At 42.9% G+C, this 24,283-nt stretch overlaps 1 protein-coding gene across 9 annotated transcripts in view; it reads left to right on the top strand.

Annotated features, from left to right (window-relative positions):
- LOC126298880 (sarcolemmal membrane-associated protein) overlaps positions 1-24,283 on the top strand; it is a 323,320-nt gene that overhangs the window by 245,117 nt on the left and 53,920 nt on the right. For all 9 annotated transcript variants that reach the window (XM_049990412.1, XM_049990407.1, XM_049990408.1 and 6 more), the window contains 4 exons: positions 2,800-2,977; positions 4,679-4,874; positions 17,819-17,981; positions 20,617-20,751. In XM_049990412.1, the coding sequence (XP_049846369.1) occupies positions 2,800-2,977; positions 4,679-4,874; positions 17,819-17,981; positions 20,617-20,751 (672 nt within the window). The remainder of the gene's footprint in view (positions 1-2,799; positions 2,978-4,678; positions 4,875-17,818; positions 17,982-20,616; positions 20,752-24,283) is intronic.

The raw sequence follows: 24,283 nt of genomic DNA, 5'->3' as shown, positions 1-24,283 counted from the left end.
AAGATGATGAAGGATTTTGGTCAACAGCTCAACATTTGATGTGGCGAGTAAACTGAGAATGCTTTATATTAGTCTTGATCATTGCAGTAAGTCTGAAGTTATTTTTCTCCTGATTGTTAACCCCTCTTGCCATAGTGGTTAGACAAGGTGCTTCTGGAAGTCATCATTTTGTGGAAAAAACTATAATACAGTTTACTGTATGATAGAGGACAGTAGAGGAATTGTCTATAAACATTTTACAAAGAATAAAATTACAATTCTGTCTTGGCTGTTAAGTCTTGGAAGGAACTATTATTTGATTTCATTTCAGCTAGTTAGTTTCATCTATGTATCAATGTTATCAGGCTAAACAGATCACGTACAGAGGTGGACAAATCATCTTATCCTTTCCTAAATTATCCGTAAGCATTTCTGGAAGCTTCCATACATAGCTGTGATGGCATGGTCAGTTTTCTGTTTTATAGTAATGATTTATATGGTGGTAAGTAAGGAGGGAATAGGGGCTCTGGATGGTGAAGAATGGAGTGTGGGCATTGGTAAGATGTATGCACCTAGGTCATTGTTACATGTTATGGATAGATGGTGGTGATATGATGATTATGATGTTGACGTCGACGATGATGCAATTACTATAAGTATTTTAAAAAAGGTAAAATGTTGGAACTGGTACAAAGTTTGAGTAATAAAAGACTGCACTACATCACACATGCACAATAACTTTGTGGCCAGTTGATGAGTGTGTGAAGATCAAATGAAATTGTATGGTTCCACAGACGTTTCAGAGTCTCTAACATCTATGAAGCCTATATGCAGACTGAAGAAATGAGTGGACATTTATACCAGGGCCAGGATTCGAACCCAGGTCTGCTGCTCATGAGGCAGATGCACTGACCACTACACCACCTGGGCACAATGGCTTTGATTTGGCAGGCAGGATGATTAGTATTTTATGTTGGCTGGAACTCTCTCTCTCTCTCTCTCTCTCTCTCTCTATATATATATATATATATATATATATATATATATATATATATATATATATATATATAGACACACACCAGCATCTAGTGAGCAGTACAACCATAACAAAAGCCACCTCAACACGTAATGCAAGGAGCATGCCCGTAGCAGCAAAACCATTGACAGAGCATTGTTTAAAAATGTGAAGTAAATTGGTCACAAACTTTTTGATATTTTTGGTAACAACATCAAATAGCATCTTGTTTTCATGTAGTAGTGTAGATTGGAATGGAAAAATCTTGTCTTGGTATTCTCTGTGTTTGATTATATGCTGAAATACGTGGACAGAGTTACAATAAATGGCCTCCCTGACCTTAGCAAAATGACATGAAAGAAGATATTGATACCAAGACTAGAATAAACTGTCAAAGAAATGCAGAATGCTGCCAAGGCATGCTATGTTACTTTGTTTAGTAAATGGTGACTGAAAGAGCAAACTGTATTTAATTTGTTATGATTTGGATGTAAACATATGAACTGTCAGTTTTGTTATTAATCATGTCTCATCAGGGAATAGTGTAATAAGTCATTCTTCGTCACGCCTACATCAGGTATGTTCCTTTCTGTTTGAACACTGCTGCATTATGGTTTTATTGGCTCACACACTCCATGTACCTATGTGCACTGATAGTACTTTCACATAGACAATTTCAGATAGTTTGCAGTGAAAGTTTTCAATGTGATTATATTTGAAAGTGTACCCGAAGCTAGGTTGTATTCTGCTCTCTTTTGACTGCTTGTTTGTTAGTAGTAGTCATTTTCTGATTATGACCATAACAATTCACCATGCTACAGTTGCTGGCTGAGACTTTGCATCATCTTTACTCATATAGTATCTTTGCACACTTAAAATGTTGTAACCACAACAGGAAAGGTCGTGGGTTTGCCGCAAACGAAACGCGGCGGGATCAAACGGGAGCGGCCCGTGAACAAACAAGACGGACGAACAGAAATGGAAGGACAACAGACAACCGAACAAGACACTAAGATCTACAACAAAGTATTAAGCAATGGAATCACAAGAGATAACCTCACGAAATCAAAACAATGTCCACTCGTAAACGGGAAGTAAGCACAAGCAACGTAATCACAATGTCTGTAAAAGAGATATCAACTGACTCAACGCAAATACCGGACTGCCTCACTGAGTGAGAGGCAGCCACCTAAATACACAACAGGGTATGTCGCTATTGGCTGCTGGAAGCACGTGCTCCACAGTGGCTCTCACACGTTAGACTCGGGGCCATGAGCGCGCGCAGCCATGGCTTAAGGCGCGACTGCTGCAGAGACCTCTAGTGATCATAGAATTCCATGCCGTCTGGCGCGGATTCGAAACCCTCGGCACTCAGTACCAGATAAAGTTTCTGGGTTTCAATGCATGAACCACATATCATTAGCAGCCACATTCTGCTTATTGTGGTAATATTCATATGTTGTTTTTAAAGTTGTCATACACACCAGTATTCCCCAACATATAATAGGATATTTTGTTTGAACAAAACCACATTTGTTTTGGCTAAAGTTGGTGATAAACAATGGCAAATATGAGATGGAGAAAAGAAGGCAGTGTACATTCTTAGCTGTTTAAAATATATCATCATATTTATCTTTGACAAGGTGCATATAAATTCATGAATTTGTGTCAGGGAAAGGTTGCTACAACCTAAAAATGTGTTTTGTGTGTTAATTCTTGTTCAATGTTCTTTCTCCTACAATGTCTTTGCTTTCAGCTGAATATGTGCCAGAATGATGGGTTTTTATTTTTGCCAATTTATTCAGGTGTATCAGTTCATGGCTGAAAATAAATCTGACACTGTGGGAAAGTTACATGAAACTATAAAGCGACTGACATTTGCAAGAGATCAGCTGCAACTGGAAGTTCATAAACTGGAGGAAAAGCTCCAAGTGGAAGTAGCAGCTTCTCGTCGTCATAGTGATGAATCAGAGCGCTTGCGAAGTAAGTAGACCACTTTGACAGTCAAACCATATTACCTCTGTCTCTGTTATGTGTAATTGACAGGAAGGTGTAGCTCTATACTCGTGAATGGTGTTTGAAGAGAATACACTCTTATCCCCTTAGATGGAAAGTTTGTCTATGCTGAACTAATTCCCATTCCCAGTCATAATATGCACTAAAGTATTGGTTCTTTTGGGACAGTTTTGTGTAATACACATTTGTGGGTGAACAAATAATTTGTCATATCTACAAGGGATGAGACAAGCTTTGGATCTGATTTGATCTGGGAGGTAGGAGGAGAAAATATGATAATGTTTGATGACAGCAAGGCATAAAATATGGTGAATTTAATGTATAAGAAAGCTAGAGCAACAGTGATAAAATTGGTTAGGAACTGTGCAAAAAATGGTGAAGGAAGAGGTTGTTGACCTTAATACAACAAGATAGATTATGAAAATCCTGTTAGTGGAAGTATGGTAAACAACCATAATAGGCATTAGGAGGGTGTTTTGGGAAGTATGTGGAAGTTGTTGGGGGCGGGGGGGGGGGGGGGTTAAATATGAGAAATGATTGATATAAAATGTTTTGGTTGGATTTAGGGATTTAAGCTTGTACTGGGATCATGTTGAGAGTTGTAGACTGGGATCTCTGCAGCAATGCATTCATCAGATAGCTGGCATTATTAGTCCAAAGTTAATAACTACAGTTCATCAATGCAGTGGAATGTAGCTTTCTCCAGGGAGAATGGTCAGATCTGGATATGTTTTGAAGCTACATGTTGTAGCCCTTGCAGCCATCATAAAATTAGTGTCACATGAAATTTTGTTGTGGAATATTGTCAAGATTATTAGATTTTTAACATGTAATTAATTACTGGCTGCAATACATCACACGTGTACACTAACTTAAAACTGGCAATTACGATGGCTACAGTGATCTAGCATACATCTAATCATAAAGAGTACATATATAGCAGAGGTATATGGGTCTTCAAAGTACAGACTCGTCTGTGTACACAGGTTTATGCCTTCAGAAAGCTCTAATAACTCAAAGTTTTATCGCTGTTTGCACTGGATGTTTGTGTGTGTCGCACAGACCCTGTGCATCGAAGGCATTAATATTGAAAGCTGGTTCACTTATAATAGAAAGCAGGGCCACTTATAATAGAAAGCAGGGCAGGTCATAATATGTGTTGTTTTAGAAACTCAGCCTGTACTGATGAGGTGTGTTTAACTACGTCTTCTGGACGAAATGTGGTTCATTATTTCTTTCTGGCTGTTTCTTTACTAACCGAAGTTGGTTACATACCATCTTTAGATTTTGAAGTTAGAAATGCCACAGCTCTGTACATCAAAGTGCATAGTAAATATTACTATGTGTAATGTTCGTTGTGACCCACTATATATCATTTTCCGTAATATTGATAAATAAAGGATAATATGAGTAACTATATCGAGGCTGTGAAAAAACACTATGTATATTTCTTCATTTTCATTTTTCACTTTGTCATATGTGTTTACTTATTTATGTTAAGCATTCAGAACAACTTGATGAATGGGAATTGTAAATAGGCCATTCTGTAATACCATACACTAAAAAAAAAGTAAATTCTAAGAATAAAATTATGACAGCTCTAATCTCTCTATGAAAAAGAAGTCGGTAAACTTAGCATTTTTTCAAGTCGTATTATTTTTGTTTCAGAGCAACTTGTGGAAGTGCAGCAATGTGTGAAGCAAGGACATAATGAGGCAGAAAAAATGAAGGATAGGCTGAATGCTCTTCAGGCTGAATTAGATGCACGTATAAATAGTGCAGAACTAATGTCCGACAATAAAGATAAAGAGGAGGTTCAGCAACTATCCAACCGATGCGTGATCCTGGAAGCTGAAAATCTCAGGTCAATAAGTCCATGAGGTGTCATGATGGTAACATACTAAACTTCCTTTCAGGAGAGTATATAGTCAACTTCTGTATCTGTTTGGAGCCTATGCTCCATCTCTAATGACATTAATCATTCACAAGGCATTAATCCTTCCTTCCTTCCTTCCTCCTTCACCTTCATGAATCCCATGTAATGGACTTTGGTAATGTGGAAAGAAGTCAAGGCTGTTAATACAACAAAATGATTTAATATTATAAAATGTTATTGTGTTTCAGTGCTAGTGTTAATTGTAAAATAACCAGAAATATTATATTGAGAGTCACTATGAAAGAGAATAATTTGCAATACAGAATTTCTTTAATTTTAACTCGGCAATTTTACCCATGTAAGATATTTAACATACAATGGTTGTTTGGTACAGGCATGAGTAGCCATTGTATTTGACTTCTTTGTGCACTGATAGATGTTAGTGCCTTCAAGTCTTTGTAGAGGTTCTTCTTGATTCTATATTTCATTCATAATATTACACTAATTTTTGAGGAAAGAGCAATGTTGGTAACAACAAACGAAATTAATGAATATATATGTGGGGGTACAAATAGGCTTAGATGATGTCAGTAACACACCATTTTATTTCCCAAGTTTATACATAGGGCACTTACAACTAGCTGTCCAGCACTGTTACCAATGAGGTACAGACTGGTCTTCCTGCAGGTAATCTGCCATAGTACCAGGTACATACCTCCCCAGTGTGGAGTATGTGATGTTCAGTTCACCATATATGTTTGTGAAATAATTGTCAAGGCACACAGTGGTTTTTTTTCCCAGAGATCTCTGCAGATGTTCTTAGAATGTATGATCGGTGTAAGATACTTTCCTTAAGAAAAAATCCTTAGTCAGTGGAAACTTGCACTGGAAACTATTTCCTTCATTTTTCGAATGTAGCTGAGCTAAAGTATTTCATTAATTATAGTGGGAGTTTTTCAGTTACATTGTTGTTCTATTCATAATCCCAAACATTTATTCTGCGTGCTTCTTGTGTGTCACTGTTTGAGCATACTATTTTATAGCTTATGGAACTCCTTGAGAAACAATGAATTGTATGTACTAAATTTTGTCACAGTTTTGATCTGAACTATCTGTTGTTTTCAAACTTTCCACTAGCTGTCACTCCAGTAAGAGGCTTAGTACTACATTTTAGTCCTGTACTCGAATCATCAGCAGCAAAAAGAACAAAATTTTTCTCTTATGACAATGCAATTGGAATGGCAGCTTTAAACTCACTGCTCATATGTGTAGCTCTCAAAGAAAGTAAACAACAAAGATTCACTGGGCTGCAGATGCAGGGGCAGAGATGGGGGTGATCCAAACAGAAGTGTGTTCACTGTTTGTAATTCAATAATTTCAAAAGAAAGCTACTATCTCAAGCAGAAGTTTAGTGTAACTTTTAAATTTTTCGTGAGTAGACTCTTCGCACCACATTTATGGTAGAGGTCGTGTGGTGTACCAGTACAGTGGAAGACCATCAAGTAGCAACAATGACTGAGGTGAGGTTACCATTTATGGAACTCGGGCTGTATTGAAGTCATATTGGAACTACGAGAACAGTCATGAGATGTACCGGTAATGGAAGAGTAACTTTGGAAGACATCAAATAATTGCCCATATTGGTGAAAATTTCAAAGTTGACAGAAGTGTTAAAAATGTGCAGAAGGCAAGATCCAGCTAAACTTCCTCACCCATCACCTCTTCCCTGTTGAATCGCAACTCTTTTTGTATGTGCATGGCGAGCATGCCATTGTTGTACTTTTTCGTTTCTTGTGCCATTTTTTTTAAATAGGTAAATGCAAGCAATGGAGGGAATGTTGCCCACTACTCACAAGGAAGACTCCCATTGTAACCCCCTCAGATTTAGTGGTAAGATGGCCCAGTGGATAGCCCATCAAACACTCAACACAAAGCAAGCATGAAAACAGGAAGAAGGTGTACTGAATTGTGGGGGGAAAAAAAGCAAAATAGAAACAGTGAACAGTCCAAGCCTCAGAATTTTAATATGGAGGGAAAAGGGATTGCCGTGTCGTCATGGTGCTGGACTGTAAGGTGTAAAAGTCATGTTCAAACCTTCTTCGGGCCATTTTTCTATTTCCACAATATTATGAACTGTCCATCCCATCATTGAAATGTTTATCTTTCCATTGTCTTGGTAGTTCCCATACTATACATTGGTTATAGAGTATGAGCCCTGTGGTAAGAATGTTATTGTTCCAAGCAAACTTAATGCATAGTGAGAGCAGGAGATACCTCATACAGGTGTGAACTACGTTACAATAAAGGAATTCAAGAGTCAAAACTTCCAAAAGGGAACAAAATTTCAAAAACATTAAAAACATATGTTTTGACAGAACACAGTTAAACTGTGTGATTGTGAAATAGTTGCATTAATTTGTTGCAGCTTACGTGACAAACTATTATGTTTTCATTCCCTTTGAGTGATCACATTCACATTCCTACAAACACCTAACTCTGGCAAGGAGCCATATCTCACTCACTCACGAGGCATACAAGTTGTTGCGTCAGTAAGAGATTCCCTTCATATGACACACATTCTGTCACTAATGCCGTGTATGACACACCCAACTTTTTTTCAGTTTAGGATTCGGTTCACTTGCCACCTTGTCATCAAACATTTGCAGTGCCCATTCAAAAGTGATTTCCTTTCAGCTGCTAATAGAGTAGTTCTGCAGAATCTGCCAGGCACTTTGTGACTTGCAGAGTAATCACGTAGATGTAGAATCGACTGTCATTATAGATCCCTTTCTTACACCTTTCTGTTGCAAAATGATGTTACATCAAAATATTGACACAAACGTAAATGCAACAAAAAAAGGAAAAAAATTAAAAAAGGCACGAGGGAGGATTGAACATGGCTCACCCGCCTGATAGTCCATCACCGTGACCACTTACCCACGATGCAGCTGCCCTGTTGAGCTCTTTCTATTGCATTTCGTGCCCTTGGATATTCACTGTTTCTATTTTGCTTTTTTTTTTCAAAATTCGTTAGACCTCCTTCGTGTTTTCATGCTTGATGTGTGTTCAGTTTTTGGTGGGATGTCCACTGAGCCCTCTTACCACTAAATCTGAGGGGGGGTAGGGGTGATGGGGAGCTTCCCTTGTCAGTATGGTAGCCAGTCCTTATGAGCGAGTTGGAAGGTACCCATACAGTTGCAAGCCCCGTGACTATGCAGGGAATGCAGTATTGATGCCCGAGGTATTGCCTCTCGGGATCATGATGAGTAATAGGTGCCTGTCCATTTGGGGCCACCGAGATTGTTATGGCTCAGTGGTGGCCATGAAATACAGCTATTGTTTGGACTGTGCGCCATCATGGTATATATCACGTTCAGTCAAATCTGAAGTTACCATCCAGTATGCATGGGGCTCTGGCAATCTCTTCAGACTAACCTGACTGATTCAGTGCAGACCACGACGATCCCAAGAACTTTCCCTCCATGGCCACTCCAGGTGACAAAAGCAAAATCAAGCAAACTGCAGAAACCTATTTTCCTCAGTGCCTTGTTTGCACCTGGACTATCTACTAAACCTATGCATTGGGAGAAAACTCCTCCCTCAGTAAACTATGAAGTGAAGTGCTTGTCTTAAATTGAAATGACAAATCCTGCCCAGTCCTGTTACCCTCTTGCAAGAAATTTGGTGACCGACCTGTTGCTGTAGCATCCCAGAAGAGCCTGAACATGGCACAGGGGTTAATTTTTACCCAGGACTTACACTGTAGAGAAAGACGAAATGATGTGGGTTTCCCTCTCCTTCCCTCTTTCCTGAAGAAGCAACCGTTGGTTGCGAAAGCTAGAAATTTTGTGCGCGTGTTTGTGTGTTTTTATTGTGCCTGTCTACCGGCGCTTTCCTGCTTGGTAAGTCTTGGAATCTTTGTGTTTAATATATTTTTCCCATGTGGAAGTTTCTTTCTATTTTATTTAAATTGATATTAGATAGAAATGAATAAAATATATTGCATAAGTTAACAAAACTATATTTTTACAAAATATTACAAGCCATTTTCAGTGTGAAACGCTTCAAAACAAATTGCTGCACACAGCGAAACTAACTTTCTTTTGTATCTATCATTGCTTTTCGATGTACAGATTGACCAGTAGGGACGAAAGATTACATCCCTGTCTTACAAACACTGTAATCCGAGCACTTCTTTCTTGGTCGCCTCCCTTATTATTCCCTAACACGCGATCTAGTGAGGTGGGTGTCCTACTGATGTCCCTTGTTGTGGTGAAGATACGGTCAGCTGTTCGCCAAGACTAATTGTGAAGCTCATTCTACTTTGTTCGCCACCATGCTTCTTGTACAGAGTGTATGCATTGAAGCATGCAATGTCCAACAAGTGATGGAAATGATACTGATATTATTTTTTCAGTCTGCATCCTGGCCATCTGGTAGCTTTGTAACTGAGAATCGCATGCCCCCCATATTCTTGTTCTAGTAAGCCAAAACATGCGGCTTTTGAAGGGTTCCCTTCTTAGAGTTTACATTTAAAAATGTATCATTACAGAATGTGCTGACCATAACAACATCCCTTTTGTCCTTCCGTTTCATTACCATCTGCTTGCATTGGTACCCTGTTATGTACTCTACTTTCTTCAGTTTTTCCTTTTTTACGAAGTCAGTGAACCCCTTCGTGTCTTGCCACATTGTACCGACAATGTTGGTGTTATTGCTGGTTAGTTTATCCACCAAATCTGGACCAGTGTACCAGTTGTCAAGGTAAATTCAGTGGCCTTTCCTGAATAGATAGCGTTCAAGCTCCAGAACAATTCGAGAGGTTATCTTTTCGTCTGGATAGTGGCTACCACAATTAGTGTCCTATCAGTGTGAACAATATAGTCCCATACGTACCTGGAGCTGCTTTCACAGAGTTGGTACAATTTTATGCCAAATATGCTATGCTTTGATGGAATACATTGCCTCTATCCAAGCCTTCATTTCTGTAGCAACGACAATTCATCAGTGGTCCCCCCTGCGGGTCCGGGGGTTAGAATAGGTCCAAGGTATTCCTGCCTGTCGTAAGAGGTGACTAAAAGGAGTCCCTCGCCCTTAAGGGGGTAGTTAGTGCCTGCGTCCAGAGACGGACAGCTCCTCGACCTATATTTGCGGTCATTTTGGTTTTTCACTTCTTCTGGTTTCTTTCTTCCTTTGGTTGGTTCCTTTCTTTGTTCTTCTCCATCTCACTGTCTTACTTACTCTTTCCCTGCCTTCTTCTCCCTGCCTTCTTCTCCCTGCCTTCTTCTCCCTGCCTTCTTCTCCCTGCCTTCTTCTCCATGCCTTCTTCTCCATGCCTTCTTCTCCATGCCTTCTTCTCCATGCCTTCTTCTCCATGCCTTCTTCTCCCTGCCTTCTTCTCCCTGCCTTCTTCTCCCTGCCTTCTTCTCCCTGCCTTCTTCTCCCTGCCTTCTTCTCCATGCCTTCTTCTCCCTGCCTTCTTCTCCATGCCTTCTTCTCCCTGCCTTCTTCTCCCTGCCTTCTTCTCCCTGCCTTCTTCTCCCTGCCTTCTTCTCCCTGCCTTCTTCTCCCTGCCTTCTTCTCCCTGCCTTCTTCTCCCTGCCTTCTTCTCCCTGCCTTCTTCTCCCTGCCTTCTTCTCCCTGCCTTCTTCTCCCTGCCTTCTTCTCCCTGCCTTCTTCTCCCTGCCTTCTTCTCCCTGCCTTCTTCTCCCTGCCTTCTTCTCCCTGCCTTCTTCTCCCTGCCTTCTTCTCCCTGCCTTCTTCTCCCTGCCTTCTTCTCCCTGCCTTCTTCTCCCTGCCTTCTTCTCCCTGCCTTCTTCTCCCTGCCTTCTTCTCCCTGCCTTCTTCTCCCTGCCTTCTTCTCCCTGCCTTCTTCTCCCTGCCTTCTTCTCCCTGCCTTCTTCTCCCTGCCTTCTTCTCCCTGCCTTCTTCTCCCTGCCTTCTTCTCCCTGCCTTCTTCTCCCTGCCTTCTTCTCCCTGCCTTCTTCTCCCTGCCTTCTTCTCCCTGCCTTCTTCTCCCTGCCTTCTTCTCCCTGCCTTCTTCTCCCTGCCTTCTTCTCCCTGCCTTCTTCTCCATGCCTTCTTCTCCATGCCTTCTTCTCCATGCCTTCTTCTCCCTGCCTTCTTCTCCCTGCCTTCTTCTCCCTGCCTTCTTCTCCCTGCCTTCTTCTCCCTGCCTTCTTCTCCCTGCCTTCTTCTCCCTGCCTTCTTCTCCCTGCCTTCTTCTCCCTGCCTTCTTCTCCCTGCCTTCTTCTCCCTGCCCTCTTCTCCCTGCCCTCTTCTCCCTGCCCTCTTCTCCCTGCCCTCTTCTCCCTGCCCTCTTCTCCCTGCCCTCTTCTCCCTGCCCTCTTCTCCCTGCCCTCTTCTCCCTGCCCTCTTCTCCCTGCCCTCTTCTCCCTGCCCTCTCTGGTCTCCGCCTCGGCGTTTGAGACAGTTTGTCTTTTCTCTCCCTCTCTCACTTCTTTTTCCTCTTCTTCCTTCCTCCCTGTGCGTGCCTGAAGGCCAACCCACCCGTTCCCACGTGTAGCCGGTGACGGGGTAACGCGTAATTCCCTGCCCTGGGTAGACAAGTAAGGCACGCATGTACGCCCTGGTAAAGGCCAGGCCCAAGGAGGAGTGATTGCCTGAGCTGACACCTTGCGACCATGCTGATTGGTCCCTCCGTCCGTTTCTCGGGAGGTGTGACCTGAGGTGTAAACATTCATGTAAGGCGGGAGCACCCTCCAGAAGGTTCCCACAAGGAAGGAGCGTGCCATCGGAGACGCTGGCAATCATGGGGGATTCCTCCGCAATGGATTTCTCTTCTTCTTCTTCTTCTTCTCCTCTCTAGACTTCTGCCCAAAAACCTAAACTTGACCAGCCACCAGTGACAAAAGTACTACCGCCTGCCCCACAGTTCCTCGTAGTTTCTCAATCTGAGGACGGAAAGGATTTTTCCTCTGTCAACCCTTTCGTTATCCAGAAGGGCATTGATGCCATAGCCAGATTTGTCAAGTCTAGTACCAGGTTGCGTAACGGTACCTTGTTACTAGAAACTGAGAGCGCCTTTCAGGCACAAAAACTTCTTTGGGCCACACTCCTCTACACATTCCCTGTCCGGGTGGAAGCTCACCGCAATTTGAATTCGTCTCGTGGTGTGGTATATACTAGATCACTCGACAGATTGACTGATGAGGAGATTCAGTCTTTCTTTGCTGAGCAGGGCGTGACAGCTGTCCATAGGGTCATGAAAAAGGTCAACAGTGACCTTGTACCGACCCGGACACTTTTCTTGGCTTTTGATAGTGTTCAGCTACCGTCGCGCATCAAAGTGGGCTACGAGGTTATTTCTGTACGCCCCTATGTCCCGACACCTACACTCTGCTACCAGTGTCAGCGTTTCAATCACACTCGCCAGTCTTGTTCCAATGCGGCTAAATGTGTCACTTGTGGCAGGGATGCCCATGAGGGTGACTGTCAACCTCCGTCTCCTCGTTGTGTGAACTGTCAGGGTGACCATGCAGCCTCCTCCCGCAACTGTCCCATCTACAAGGAAGAACGCTGTATACAGGAAATTCAGGTCAAAGAGAAAGTGTCCACCTTGGCTGCTAGCAAGCTATTTGCTAGTAGGAAGCCCACGCTGCTCCCAGCAGGGAAATACAGTACTGTCCTCGCCTCTCCTCAGACTACCAGGGAGGTGGTGACGCAGACATGCAATCTGACCTTCAGCACTACAGTCGTCCGTTCGGCCAGTGCTAAGATCGCCCAGCCGATTTCTCCTCTTCCTCCCGTCACCCCTCAGACACAAGCGCCTTCAGCAGCTTCTGCCAAGACGAAGACCCAGAAGTCAGATGCACGGGCCTTCAAGAAGGAACCGTCCCGTGCAGACTTCATACGTACCTCGAACTCCCAGCCATCGACCAGTACTTCCACTAAACGACCTTCCAAGAAGGCTCATAGGAAGCACAGTTCTCCTTCTCCGCCACGGCGCATTTCTTCTCCTGTGCCACCCAGCGGTTGCCGCCCCAGGCCGTCATCCTTTTCGCCTGGCTGCACCACTGGTAACCGAATGTCTCGCCATTCACTGGCGAAGGAAGCTCCCCCTCCCAGCCATCTTAACAAGATGGCTTAGGAACCTATAGAACCAATGGACGATGACTGTCCGCCTACTGATAGTGGCGGCAGTGCTCGCTCGAAGCCAGGCCCTCAACTGCCTTCGAGGTGACCCCTTCATGCATCTTCTTTTTCTTTTTATTCTCACGATGGCACTTATTCACTGGAATATTCGCAGCTTTCACTCCAACCGGGAGGACTTAAAGTTGCTGCTCCGCTTGCACCGTCCGCTCGTCGTAGCCCTACAGGAAACGAAGCTACGCCCATGCGATCAAATTGCCTTGGCACAATACACCTCTGTGCGTTTTGACCTACCCCCTGTGGCAGGTATTCCGGCTCATGGACGGGTTATGTTAATGGTCCGGGATGATATTTACTACAAGCCCATCACGTTGCACACCGGCCTGCAGTCAGTTGCAATCCGCATTACTCTCCCCACTTCTACATTTTCCATTTGTACCGTTTACACTCCATCGTCGTCTGCCGTTACCAGGGCAGACATGCTGCAAATTATTGCTCAGCTCCCTGCACCATTTTTGTTAACTGGAGACTTCAATGCTCACCATCCTCTTTGGGGCTCTCCAGCATCCTGTCCGAGGGGTTCCCTGTTAGCAGACGTTTTCAACCAGCTCAGTCTTATCTGCCTCAATACTGGCGCCCCTACTTTCCTTTCAGACACCTCTCACACCTATTCCCATTTAGACCTTTCTGTATGTACTACCCAACTTGCACGCCGGTTTGAGTGGTATGTGCTTTCTGATACATATTCAAGCGACCACTTCCCGTGTGTTATCCATCTCCTGCATCATACCCCCTCTCGGTGCTCACCTAGTTGGAACATTTCCAAAGCAGACTGGGGGCTCTTCTCTTCCAGGGCGACCTTTCAGGATCAAACCTTCACAAGCTGAGATAGTCAGGCCGCACACCTCACGGAAGTCATTCTCACTGCTGCTGAATATTCCATCCCTCACACTACTTCTTCTCCACGCCGCGTACCGGTCCCCTGGTGAACCACAGCATGTAGAGACGCCTTACGTGCTCGTCAACGTGCTTTACGCACCTCTAAACGCCACCCTACAGTGGCGAATTGTATCAATTATAAACGATTATGTGCGCAGTGTCGTCGTATTTTTAAAGAAAGCCAGGTGGACTGCTTTCACAAGCACCTTCAACAGTTTTACTCCTCCTTCTGTTGTCTGGGGTACTGCGCCGGCTATCTGGCACTAAGGTCCACTCACCAGTTTCTGGCTTGACGGTCGCGAATGACGTCCTTGTGGCCAATGAGGATGTCTCCAATGCCTTCGGCCGTTTTTTCGCAGAGGTTTCGAGCTCGACTCATTACCCCCTGCCTTCCTCCCCCAAAAACAGGCAGAGGAGGCTCGGCCACCTAATTTCCACTCCTCGAATTGTGAAAACTACGATGCCCCATTCACCATGCGGGAACTCAAAAATGCACTTGTCCGGTCACGGTCCTCGGCTCCGGGGCCTGATTCTATTCATATTCAGATGCTGAATAACCTTTCTCCTGCGGGTAAAGGTTCCTTCTTTGTACTTATAATCGCATGTGGATTGAGGGGCATGTTCCCGCATGCTGGTGCGAGTCTATTGTTTTACTGATTCCTAAGCTGGGGAAGGACAAGCACTTGCCTTCCAGTTATCGACCCATCTCGCTTACCAGCTGTGGAGCGAATGGTTAACTCTCGTTTGGATTGGCTGCTCGAATCTCGGCGCCTACTTACCAATGTACAATGTGGATTTCGTAGGGGCGCTGCTCAGCTGTTGACCATCTGGTTACCTTGTCAACCTTCATTATGAATAACTTCTTGCGGAAGTGCCCGACCACGGCTGTGATTTAGAGAAGGCTTAAGACACCTGTTGGGAGGGTGGGCATTCTCCGCACCATGCATACATGGGGCATTCGCGGTCACCTCCCTCTTTTTATTCGTTCCTTTTTAATGGTTCGACAGTTCAGGGTACATGTGGGTTCTGTCCTGTCAGACACCTTTCGCCAGGAGAATGGGGTGCCACAGGGCTCAGTTTTGAGCATCGCGCTCTTCGCCATAGCAATCAATCCAATAATGGATTGCCTCCCAGCTGATGTATCAGGCTCACTTTTCGTGGACGATTTTACCATCTATTGCAGCACGCAGCGTACTTGTTTCCTGGAGTGCTGTCTTCAGCGTTCTCTTGACCGTCTGTACTCCTGGAGTGTCGCCAATGGCTTCCATTTTTCTGCCAAAAAGACGGTCTGTATTAACTTCTGGCGCTACAAAGTGTTTCTCCCACCGTCCTTATGACTCGGTCCCATTGCTCTCCCATTCGTGGAGACAACAAAATTTTTAGGTCTTACATTTGACAGGAAACTTAGCTGGTCCCCACATGTGTCATATGTTGCTGCCCGTTGTACCCGTTCTCTAAATGTCCTCCGTGTTCTCAGTGGTATGTCGTGGGGAGCGGATCGAACCGTCCTACTTCACCTATATCGCTCGATCGTCCACTCCATGCTGGATTATGGGAGCTTTGTATACTCCTCTGCACGGCCGTCCATCTTACGCCACCTCAACTCCATACAACATCGGGGTTTACGTCTTGCGATCAGAGCATTTTATACTAGTCCCATCGAGAGTCTACATGCTGAAGCCGGTCAATTGCCACTCACCTACCGGCATGATATACTGCTTTGTTGGTATGCCTGTCGGCTACTGTCGATGCCCGACCACCCATCTTATCGTTCCTTTTTTGACGACTCCCTCGACCGTCAATACATGTTGTATGTCTCTGCCCTCCTACCCCCTGGAGTTCGCTTTCATTGCCTCCTTCAACTCCATTGATTTTTCACTCCCTGAAACCTTTAGAGTGGGCGAGAGCCACACGCCACCTTGGCTCCGTGCTCAGGTTCACGTTCACCTTGACCTCCGCTCGCTCCCAAAGGAGGTTACCCCGGATTCGGTACACCACTCCCGTTCTGTCGAATTTCATTCGAAGTTCATTAATATGACCTTCATTTATACATATGGCTCTAAGACCAATAACGGGGTCGGGTGTTCCTTTATTGTCGGGGCACGAAGTTTCAAATACCGGCTCCATGGCCATTTTTAGGTCTTCACAGCTGAGCTCTATGCCCTCTACCAGGCTGTTCTGTACATCTGCCACCACTAACATTCTGCTTAGGTTATCTGCTCCGATTCCCTGAGTGCCATCCAGAGCCTCAGTGATCCATATCCAGTTCACCCTTTCGTGCTCTCTTCAGCAGCTGGTGGACGACGGTTCTCCAGTTAGCTTTATGTGGGTTCCTGGCCATGTCGGTATCCCTGCGAATGAAGCTGCAGATGCCGCGGCCAAGGCTGCGGTCCTCTAGCCTCGGACAGCTTCTTATTGTGTCCCTTCATCAGATTGTAGCAGGGTCATTTGTCAGCGAATTTTATCGCTGTGGCATGCCGATTGGGCTGCACTTACGGACAAGAAGCTTCGGGCCTTGAAACCTCTTCCTGCGGCATGGACGTCCTCCTCACGCCCTTCTCGGCAGTATGTCGTTTTGGCCCAGTTACGAATTGGACACTGCCGGTTCGGCCATCGCCATTTGCTGACGCTGCCCCGGCCCCGTTCTGCCCATGTGGGCAATTGCTGACGGTCCGCCACATTTTAACGTCCTGTCTGGATTTTAATACACTGCGTCTTGATCTTGGCGTACCATGTACTCTGGATGCCATTTTAGCAGATGACCCAGGAGCAGCTGCCCGCGTTCTTCGTTTTATCAACTTGACAAACCTGTCTAAGGACATTTGATTATGCTTTTTTTTTTAATTCTCTGCCTGTCTTTCTTTTATAGTGTTGTCCCTTTTAGTTGCTGTTTTATCCTTGTGCCTCGTGGTGCATTCCTAACTTAGTGTGGGCACTGATGACCATTGTAGTTGTGCGCCCTAAAACCAGGAAAAAAAAATCATCAGTGGTGATGTTTCTTTCTGGTGCATATACTGATCTGAATTTCTGCCGCTTATGTTCCATAATGGGGTGAATTTTGAATACTTTTCTGCTGATAGTGCCTAGTGGGTCATACAAGGTATTGCCATCAAAGTGGATGAATTTTAATAAGAGATGAAACTGTTTTTCACTCATCAGTTTCCTGAAGAAGTCATGTGTGTTGTCCTGCCAACTGCAAACCCTGGAGTGTGCTGGTAAATTGGAATGAGAAGCTAGGAACTGTTCTGCATAGAAGTTTGTCTGTTTAGCTATTAATGTGCACAAAGCATCATCCACAAAACACACAAAACAACTCATCACATAACATTGTTTTAGAGGCACAACTATAACACTACTACCACTGAACAAATATTGATTACAAACTGAACTAGCATGCACAAATGCTCTAGGTACCATCTTCTGCAGTAGGGTCTTGTTGTCAGATGTTTCTGAATTGAAGTCACTTTCACTAGCCTCAGCATCCGTGTCTTGAAAAACTTTCAGAACTGTCATTGAAATCATCATCACTTTCTAGAAGCAGCTGCTCCTGCTAGAGAAGCTATTGCATACAACAGTGTCTTCATTCGTTTTTGCAGCATTTCAGCTCTACTGGTAGCAATCTTTGTCTATTCAACATCTGTCAATGGTGTTGCACTGATAGTCATTGGACAGTAACTGTTGTTGGTATTAGGATATCCATGGAAGACTGGAATTTATTTAAAAATTTGACCAGAGGTTGTGCTGGTCAGAATGGATTATTAGTGTGGTATTTTGATGCAGGTTACTTATTATGTTCATATTCTTGTGTGGAGTTTAAAGAGTGTGCAGTGCCATATTATAATCTCGATTGTTTTAACAAATATTCTGTGTCATTGTTTCAGGTTACGAGCGGAGTGTGTGAAGTTGAACAAACAGTGCAGTGACCAGCTTCAAATTCAGGAAGAATTGGAAGCACTGAAATCACATTTGTCAAGTCATCCTATTGGTAACTTCTTAGAAGAAGTGGATGAACTTAAGAGCCAGAGGTCAAAAATGACTGAGAAGGTAGTAGTTCTTTTGTGACAATTGTTATGTGATATCTTTAGTAGCATAGAAAGCCTAAAGGCTTCCAGAAAATAAGGACTGCTACTGTAAAATATTTTCTTTCAGCAGTCTCATACTTTGGACATGTAGAATTGTAATTCTTGTCAGTACATAAAAAATTAATGTTATTCTTCAAAAGACAACTGCTGAAATATGCTGACTAAACTGATTCATTTGTAACCTTTTCAAAAGGAAACTTAAGGTTTTGTTTTCTTGGAACCCAATTTTAATAAGTTACTTTTGATTTATAGTTATAGTATCATTTGAAAGTTAAAAAAAAATTGTGGTGTATGAATTACATTGTGCAGTGACAGAGCTGTGCAAAATAGTGAATCTGGTTACCTTTAGTTACCAAATGGCTCATAACAATTGGGGCTGTATATGAATAAGCAAGAGTGGCTGTAATAGTTTATCCCCCACCCATGCTGAATGCAGCAATGTAGTGCCCAAGAAACTGGGCTCCAAATTATATCCCTGTGTAGCCAACCAGAATAAGTTTAATTTGCCAGATTGATTCCATAGAATAGGCATACCCAGTTTGTGTCCCCCATCTTTGTGCAGTCTGTGTCCATACTAAGTTTCTAATTGTATTGGTGGAGGATTGTTAAACTACTAAACCCCATCCTTTCCCACCAATAGTTAAAAATATGTACAAACACTCTGTTATAGTTGGTTTAACCTTTGAAACCATGCTAGATAAAACTGGTTGTTTAAGCCAGTGTGAGTGAAGGTTTCTAAGGAGTGAGATAATGCAAGATGGCCTTCAGAGACAGCATAGTCCTCAGTCTTTTAGTCATATTGTCATATTATAAACAAAACAAAACCGAAATGTAATGAGTAGGCACCCAAATCACAAAGCAAGCTTAATAAATCCATTTTTATAGCAAATAATATAAATAAAACCTTTAGAAATACACTATATTCTGGTGTGTTGTTAAACTAAATTCCTTGTTCCATTTTCTAAAAGTTAATTGAACATGATTGCATAAATTTTCAGTTCTAAGTTTATTGTTTCTGCTGTGATGTTCCATGGAGACTGTCTTTGGTCAGCTTCACAATGTATAGCAAAAGTTGAGTAGCTCACTACAAAATTCAGAATAAGCTACAGTTCGCAAGATGGTTTGTAGTGCGACACCTTGACATCTGTCTGCACAATGTACACTATGTGATCAAAAGTTAAAGTGAGTTAAAAGTTTGTGGTGCCCTCCATCAGTAATGCTGGAATTCAATATGGTGCTGGGCCACCTCTAGCCTCAGTGACAGCTTCCACTCTCGGAGGAATATGTACAATCAGGTGCTGGAAGGTTTCCTGGTGAATGGCAGCCCATTCTTTATGGAATGCTGCACCAAGGAGAGGTATTGATGTCGGTTGGTGAGGCCTGGCACGAAATCTGAATTCTAAAACATCCCAAAAGTGTTCCTATAGGATTTGGGTCAGGACTCTGTGCAGGCCAGTCCATTACAAGGATGTTATTGTCTCGTAACCACTCCGCCACAGGCTGTGCATTATCAACAGGTGCTTCATCATGTTGAAAGACGCAGTCGCCATCCCCAAATTGCTCTTTAACAGCGGGAATTGAGAAGTTGCTTAAAACATCAATGTAGGCCTGTGCTGTGATAGTGCAGTGGAAAACAACAAGGTGTGCAAGGCCTCTCCATGAAAAACACAACCACACCATAACCCACCACCGCCTCCGAATTTTACTATTGGCACTACACCCGCTGGCAGATGACATTCACTGGGCACTTACCATACCCACACCCTGTCATCTGATTGCCACATTGTGTACTGTGATTCGTCACCACACACAACATTTTTCCATTGTTTAATCATCCAGTGTTTACAGCAATCAAGGCGTTGCTTGGCATTTACCACTGTGTTGTGTGGCTTATGTGCAGCCGCTTGACCATGAAATCAAAGTTTTTGCACCTCCCGCCTAACTGTCACAGTACTTGAAGCTGATCCTGATGCAATTTGGAATTCCTGTGTGATGGTCGTAATGTGTAATAGACGTCTATCCAGACCCTCTTAAACTGTCAACAGTCTCTGTCAGCCACCAGACGAGGTCGACCTGTATGCTTTTGTGCTGTACATGTCCCTTCATGTTTCCACTTCACTACCACATAGGAAACAGTGGACGTAAGGATGTTTAGGAGTGTGGAAATCTCGCATACAGATGTATGACACAAGTGACACTCAATCACCTGACTACATTAGAAGTCCATGAGTTCCACGGAACGCCCCATTCTGCTCTCTCACGGAGAGCAGATTTTTTTTATCCATCAGATTACATTATCTTTTCAAGAACTGATTACTTTCATTGATATGGAACTATACTTAGATTGAACATAAAGTTAGTAGGAAAATAAATGGCTTCAGAAGTGTCTTTAATAATGGAAAAAGTTGAAATATTGGCAAGAAACATTTAAAAGTTAAGCATTAAATAATTTTTTTTTTTTACATTTTGTAGTGTTAGTATAACTATAGTCTGCAGTGTACTATGTACCCGAAGGCTTTTTGCATAATCAACTGTATTGTAACATGAATGTAACATATTAAAACATTTAATTAAAATGTTTCTTTTTTGCTTTCTAGGTAAATTGTCTTGAGGAAGAACTTGTGCTTGTGAAAGAGAGGTATGCAAAATGCAATGATGAACAAACTCGTCTGATAAAAGAACTTGAAATACTGAAACAAGACAGTGGTAGTTTGCTTAATCAGACATATGCTGTGAGTAATTTGCCTAATTTTGCTTGTTCTTAAGTTAACGTTGAAGTTAATTCATCATTTTGGTAATACTGGCACTGATGTGTGTGACATATCTTGTTAATGCTGGAATTCTACTCATTATTAACATGTTTTTTAATTTTATATTCATTTGCTGTCAGTTCGATTCTTGTATGTTACAAGTCAGAAATATTTTCACTGGGAGAGCTTAACAGTCTTCATGTGTTTTCTACAGAATACTCTTGATACTAATACATGTGTAGAAAGTGTATTTTGTAGTGATACAGTATGTAAAACTAGACACACCAGTGGATTACTTCAAAAAGTGGGCCACAGGCATCTTCATTTGAACTATCATAATTGACTTCATTTTATCTGCTCCTCCCAATCCACTCCCCCCCACTTGTATTTTGCTATGAAGTGTAAGTGCTTGTAGGTGGGTCTTTTGTGAAATCCTGAAATAAGTCATCATCGTGCACTTTTTACAGACGAATAAAATATTATGTATTTAAAGGGCTGTAATGATAGAGCATTTACATGTGTAGGAAAATCAGGATGAAAATTCCACATGTGTTGGAAGTTCAATTGATTTACAAAAGCCATTGCCAGTGGCCAAGATTGATACCATTGTGCAGTTTGCGCCATACTCTGACTCAAACATTAAACTTAAAGCACATGGGTTGAGTTAGAAGAGTTATTGTACAACTTATTTACAGTCTTCTATGGGCCATTGAGGTGAGGGGAGTCTTGCAGTTAGACTTCAGAGGCACTCCAGTGCATTTGTCACTCTCATACCCTATGAAGTATTTAATTTCCTCCTCTGTCACATTTTCTGGCTTTTTACACTTTATGGTATTGACAGGTACACACTAGAGCGCGCAGGAAAAAAAGACAGGCGCTCTCTCTCTCTCTCTCTCTCTCTCTCTCACACACACACACACACACACGTAGAAGTTCAGAGGCAAAGGGAAACATTCCATGTGGGAAAAATATGTCTAGAGGCAGGGATGCTGTGGCTTGCCAGGCAAAGGTGTTGGCAAGCGGCCCAAGGTTGCCTCGACTGACATCTCTGCCCAAACTCTTTACCTTTACAAATGTGTGTGTGTGTGTGTGTGTGTGTGTGTGTCCTTCTTTCCCCCTAGGGTGGGTCTTTCTGCTCCCGGGATTGGAATGGCTCCTTGGGTCTCACATCCTTTCGTCTTACCCTCTCCTTCCCTCTTTCCTGATGATATATATATATATATATATACTTCCACATGGGAAAAACATATTAAAAACAAAGATTCCAAGACTTACCAAGCCGGAAAGCACCAGTAGATAGGCACAATAAATAAAACACACACACAGAATTTCTAGCTTTCGCAACCTACAGTTGCTTCTTCAGGAAAGAGGGAAGGAGAGGGAAAGACGAAAGGATGTGGGTTTTAAGGGAGAGAGTAAGGAGTCATTCCAATCCCGGGAGCAGAAAGACTTGCCTTAGGGGGGAAAAAAGGGCAGGTTTACACTCGCGTACACACACACACACACACACACACACACACACACACACACACACACACACACACACACATCCCTGCCTCTAGACATATTTTTCCCACATGGAATGTTTCCCTTTGCCTCTGAACTTCTACGTGTGTGTGTGTGTGTGTGTGTGTGTGTGTGTGTGTGTGTGTGTGTGTGTGTGTGAGAGAGAGAGAGAGAGAGAGAGAGAGAGAGAGAGAGAGAGAGAGAGAGAGAGAGAACTATTTTATCAGAGGGAGTTTAAAATAGCTTTACCTTCTGCATATAAATATCAAGAATGTAAACAGTTATCAGTTACTGGTATCCACATCATCTGGCAAACTGCTTGGACAACCTCCTCCCGACCATCTCGGCGAGAAGAGGTCCTTCTGACCAGGTTGCGGATTGGGCATTGCTGGTTTAGCCACTGCTACCTGCTCTCCGGTGACCCAGCCCCGCAGTGCCCTTGTGATCATGCATTGACAGTGCGCCATGTTTTATTGTCGTGTCCCCGTTTTAGCCAATCTCATGTTGTCCTGTCTCTGCCATCTACTTTACAGGATATTTTAGCTGATGACGCTCAAGCAGCTGCTCATGTTCTTCGTTTTATTACTTTGACTGGCTTGTCCAAAGACATCTAACTCTTTCACTTATTTTATCTGCATCTTTGTAAGAACTTCCTGGTGTTCCCCTCCCCCCCCCCCCCCCCTTTTGAGTTTTACTAGATTCTATGTGCTCTTACAATTGTGACTGGGCGCTAATGACCTCAGTAGTTGAGCACCCTTAAAAATAAAAATAAAATCATCTGGCAAAGCCCAGCTTGGAAAGATAATGAGCATAAGCATATGTTTACAAAACAAAATGCACACAAATACAACAACATACCAGTGCACTCTAGTCTTTGGTGACAAGCCATTTATTGGTGCCAAAATGGTCTAAGCTACATGCCACCTAGTGCAACGTAGTAGTCAGCCATGGATCTAGCATCGTAGAACAGAGAAAGGCATATGTTTGTCTGCTAGCTTAAATTTAAAAGTTGATGTAGTGCAGAAGCTTTTAACATGGCAGTTTTAGGTGGGGGTTGTACTGAATTGTGGTTGCATCAAATACTGCTAGATGTCAGACCTGAACTAGCTCATTTACAACACACTGCCCACCTCAGCAAGCAGTTGTGCAGTATCCATTCGTATATGCGGTTTTCTTTCCTTATGTTGAAGTGAGTGAAAAGACTAAGGCTGGTTGATCTTAGATTTCAATTATGACCCTCACAACACCAGAAGGAATCGGCAATCCTTGTCACCACGTCAGTTCTGCTTATGCAGGACACGAGTTTAAGCTGCTGCCATGGCAGAGGGAGGTGAGGATTGTTTCCCCACACCATTCGTCATCTGTTTGGTGGTCAAAATTTTAGTTTTTATGTGCCCGCAGCCATGTGACAGTATATAGTTTCTGTCACTGCACTATAGCAAGTGGAAAACAGAACCTGTTAGCATATTTTGACCACGCCGAATTTCTTCTTGTAATGTGTGAATAGTTATTTTCAGTTCTACTGCTATTCTAAGCTCTTTGTCAGCTCTATATATAGTGTCGTCAAGTATGGGTAGCTTAGCTTTGAGAGTGCCCACACAAGATTAGAATTAATATGCTGCAGATTATGTAAGAATAAAATTGGGCTGGGAAAAATATAATATTATCAAGAAACACTTTAGATCAGAGGTGCTTTCAGTTTATCGACAGGAAAATAATGCTGCTTCTCAACAAAATGATCATTTGTTGAAAGCTTCAATACAGGCAAAAGAAGAAAACAGAGGCAGTTTCAGAAAATAAACTGTTGAAGTTTTTGCAAAAGCAAACATTCCAGTCAAAACGTTTCCCAATCATCGCTCTTTTTAACTGTCCATTTCAAAACCCTAAGGCTTTGTCTTCACACATGTAGCATGACAAGCTTTTAAATTTGTGCAGCATTTTACAAACAACGAATGTCAGGTGCTGGTCCCTAATTACATGTAATATTTTCAGTTACAATAATATTTTA

The sequence above is a fragment of the Schistocerca gregaria genome, chromosome X (genome assembly GCF_023897955.1).
Source record: "Schistocerca gregaria isolate iqSchGreg1 chromosome X, iqSchGreg1.2, whole genome shotgun sequence".
NCBI lineage: Eukaryota > Metazoa > Arthropoda > Insecta > Orthoptera > Acrididae > Schistocerca > Schistocerca gregaria.
This window is presented reverse-complemented; position numbering and strand designations above follow the sequence as displayed.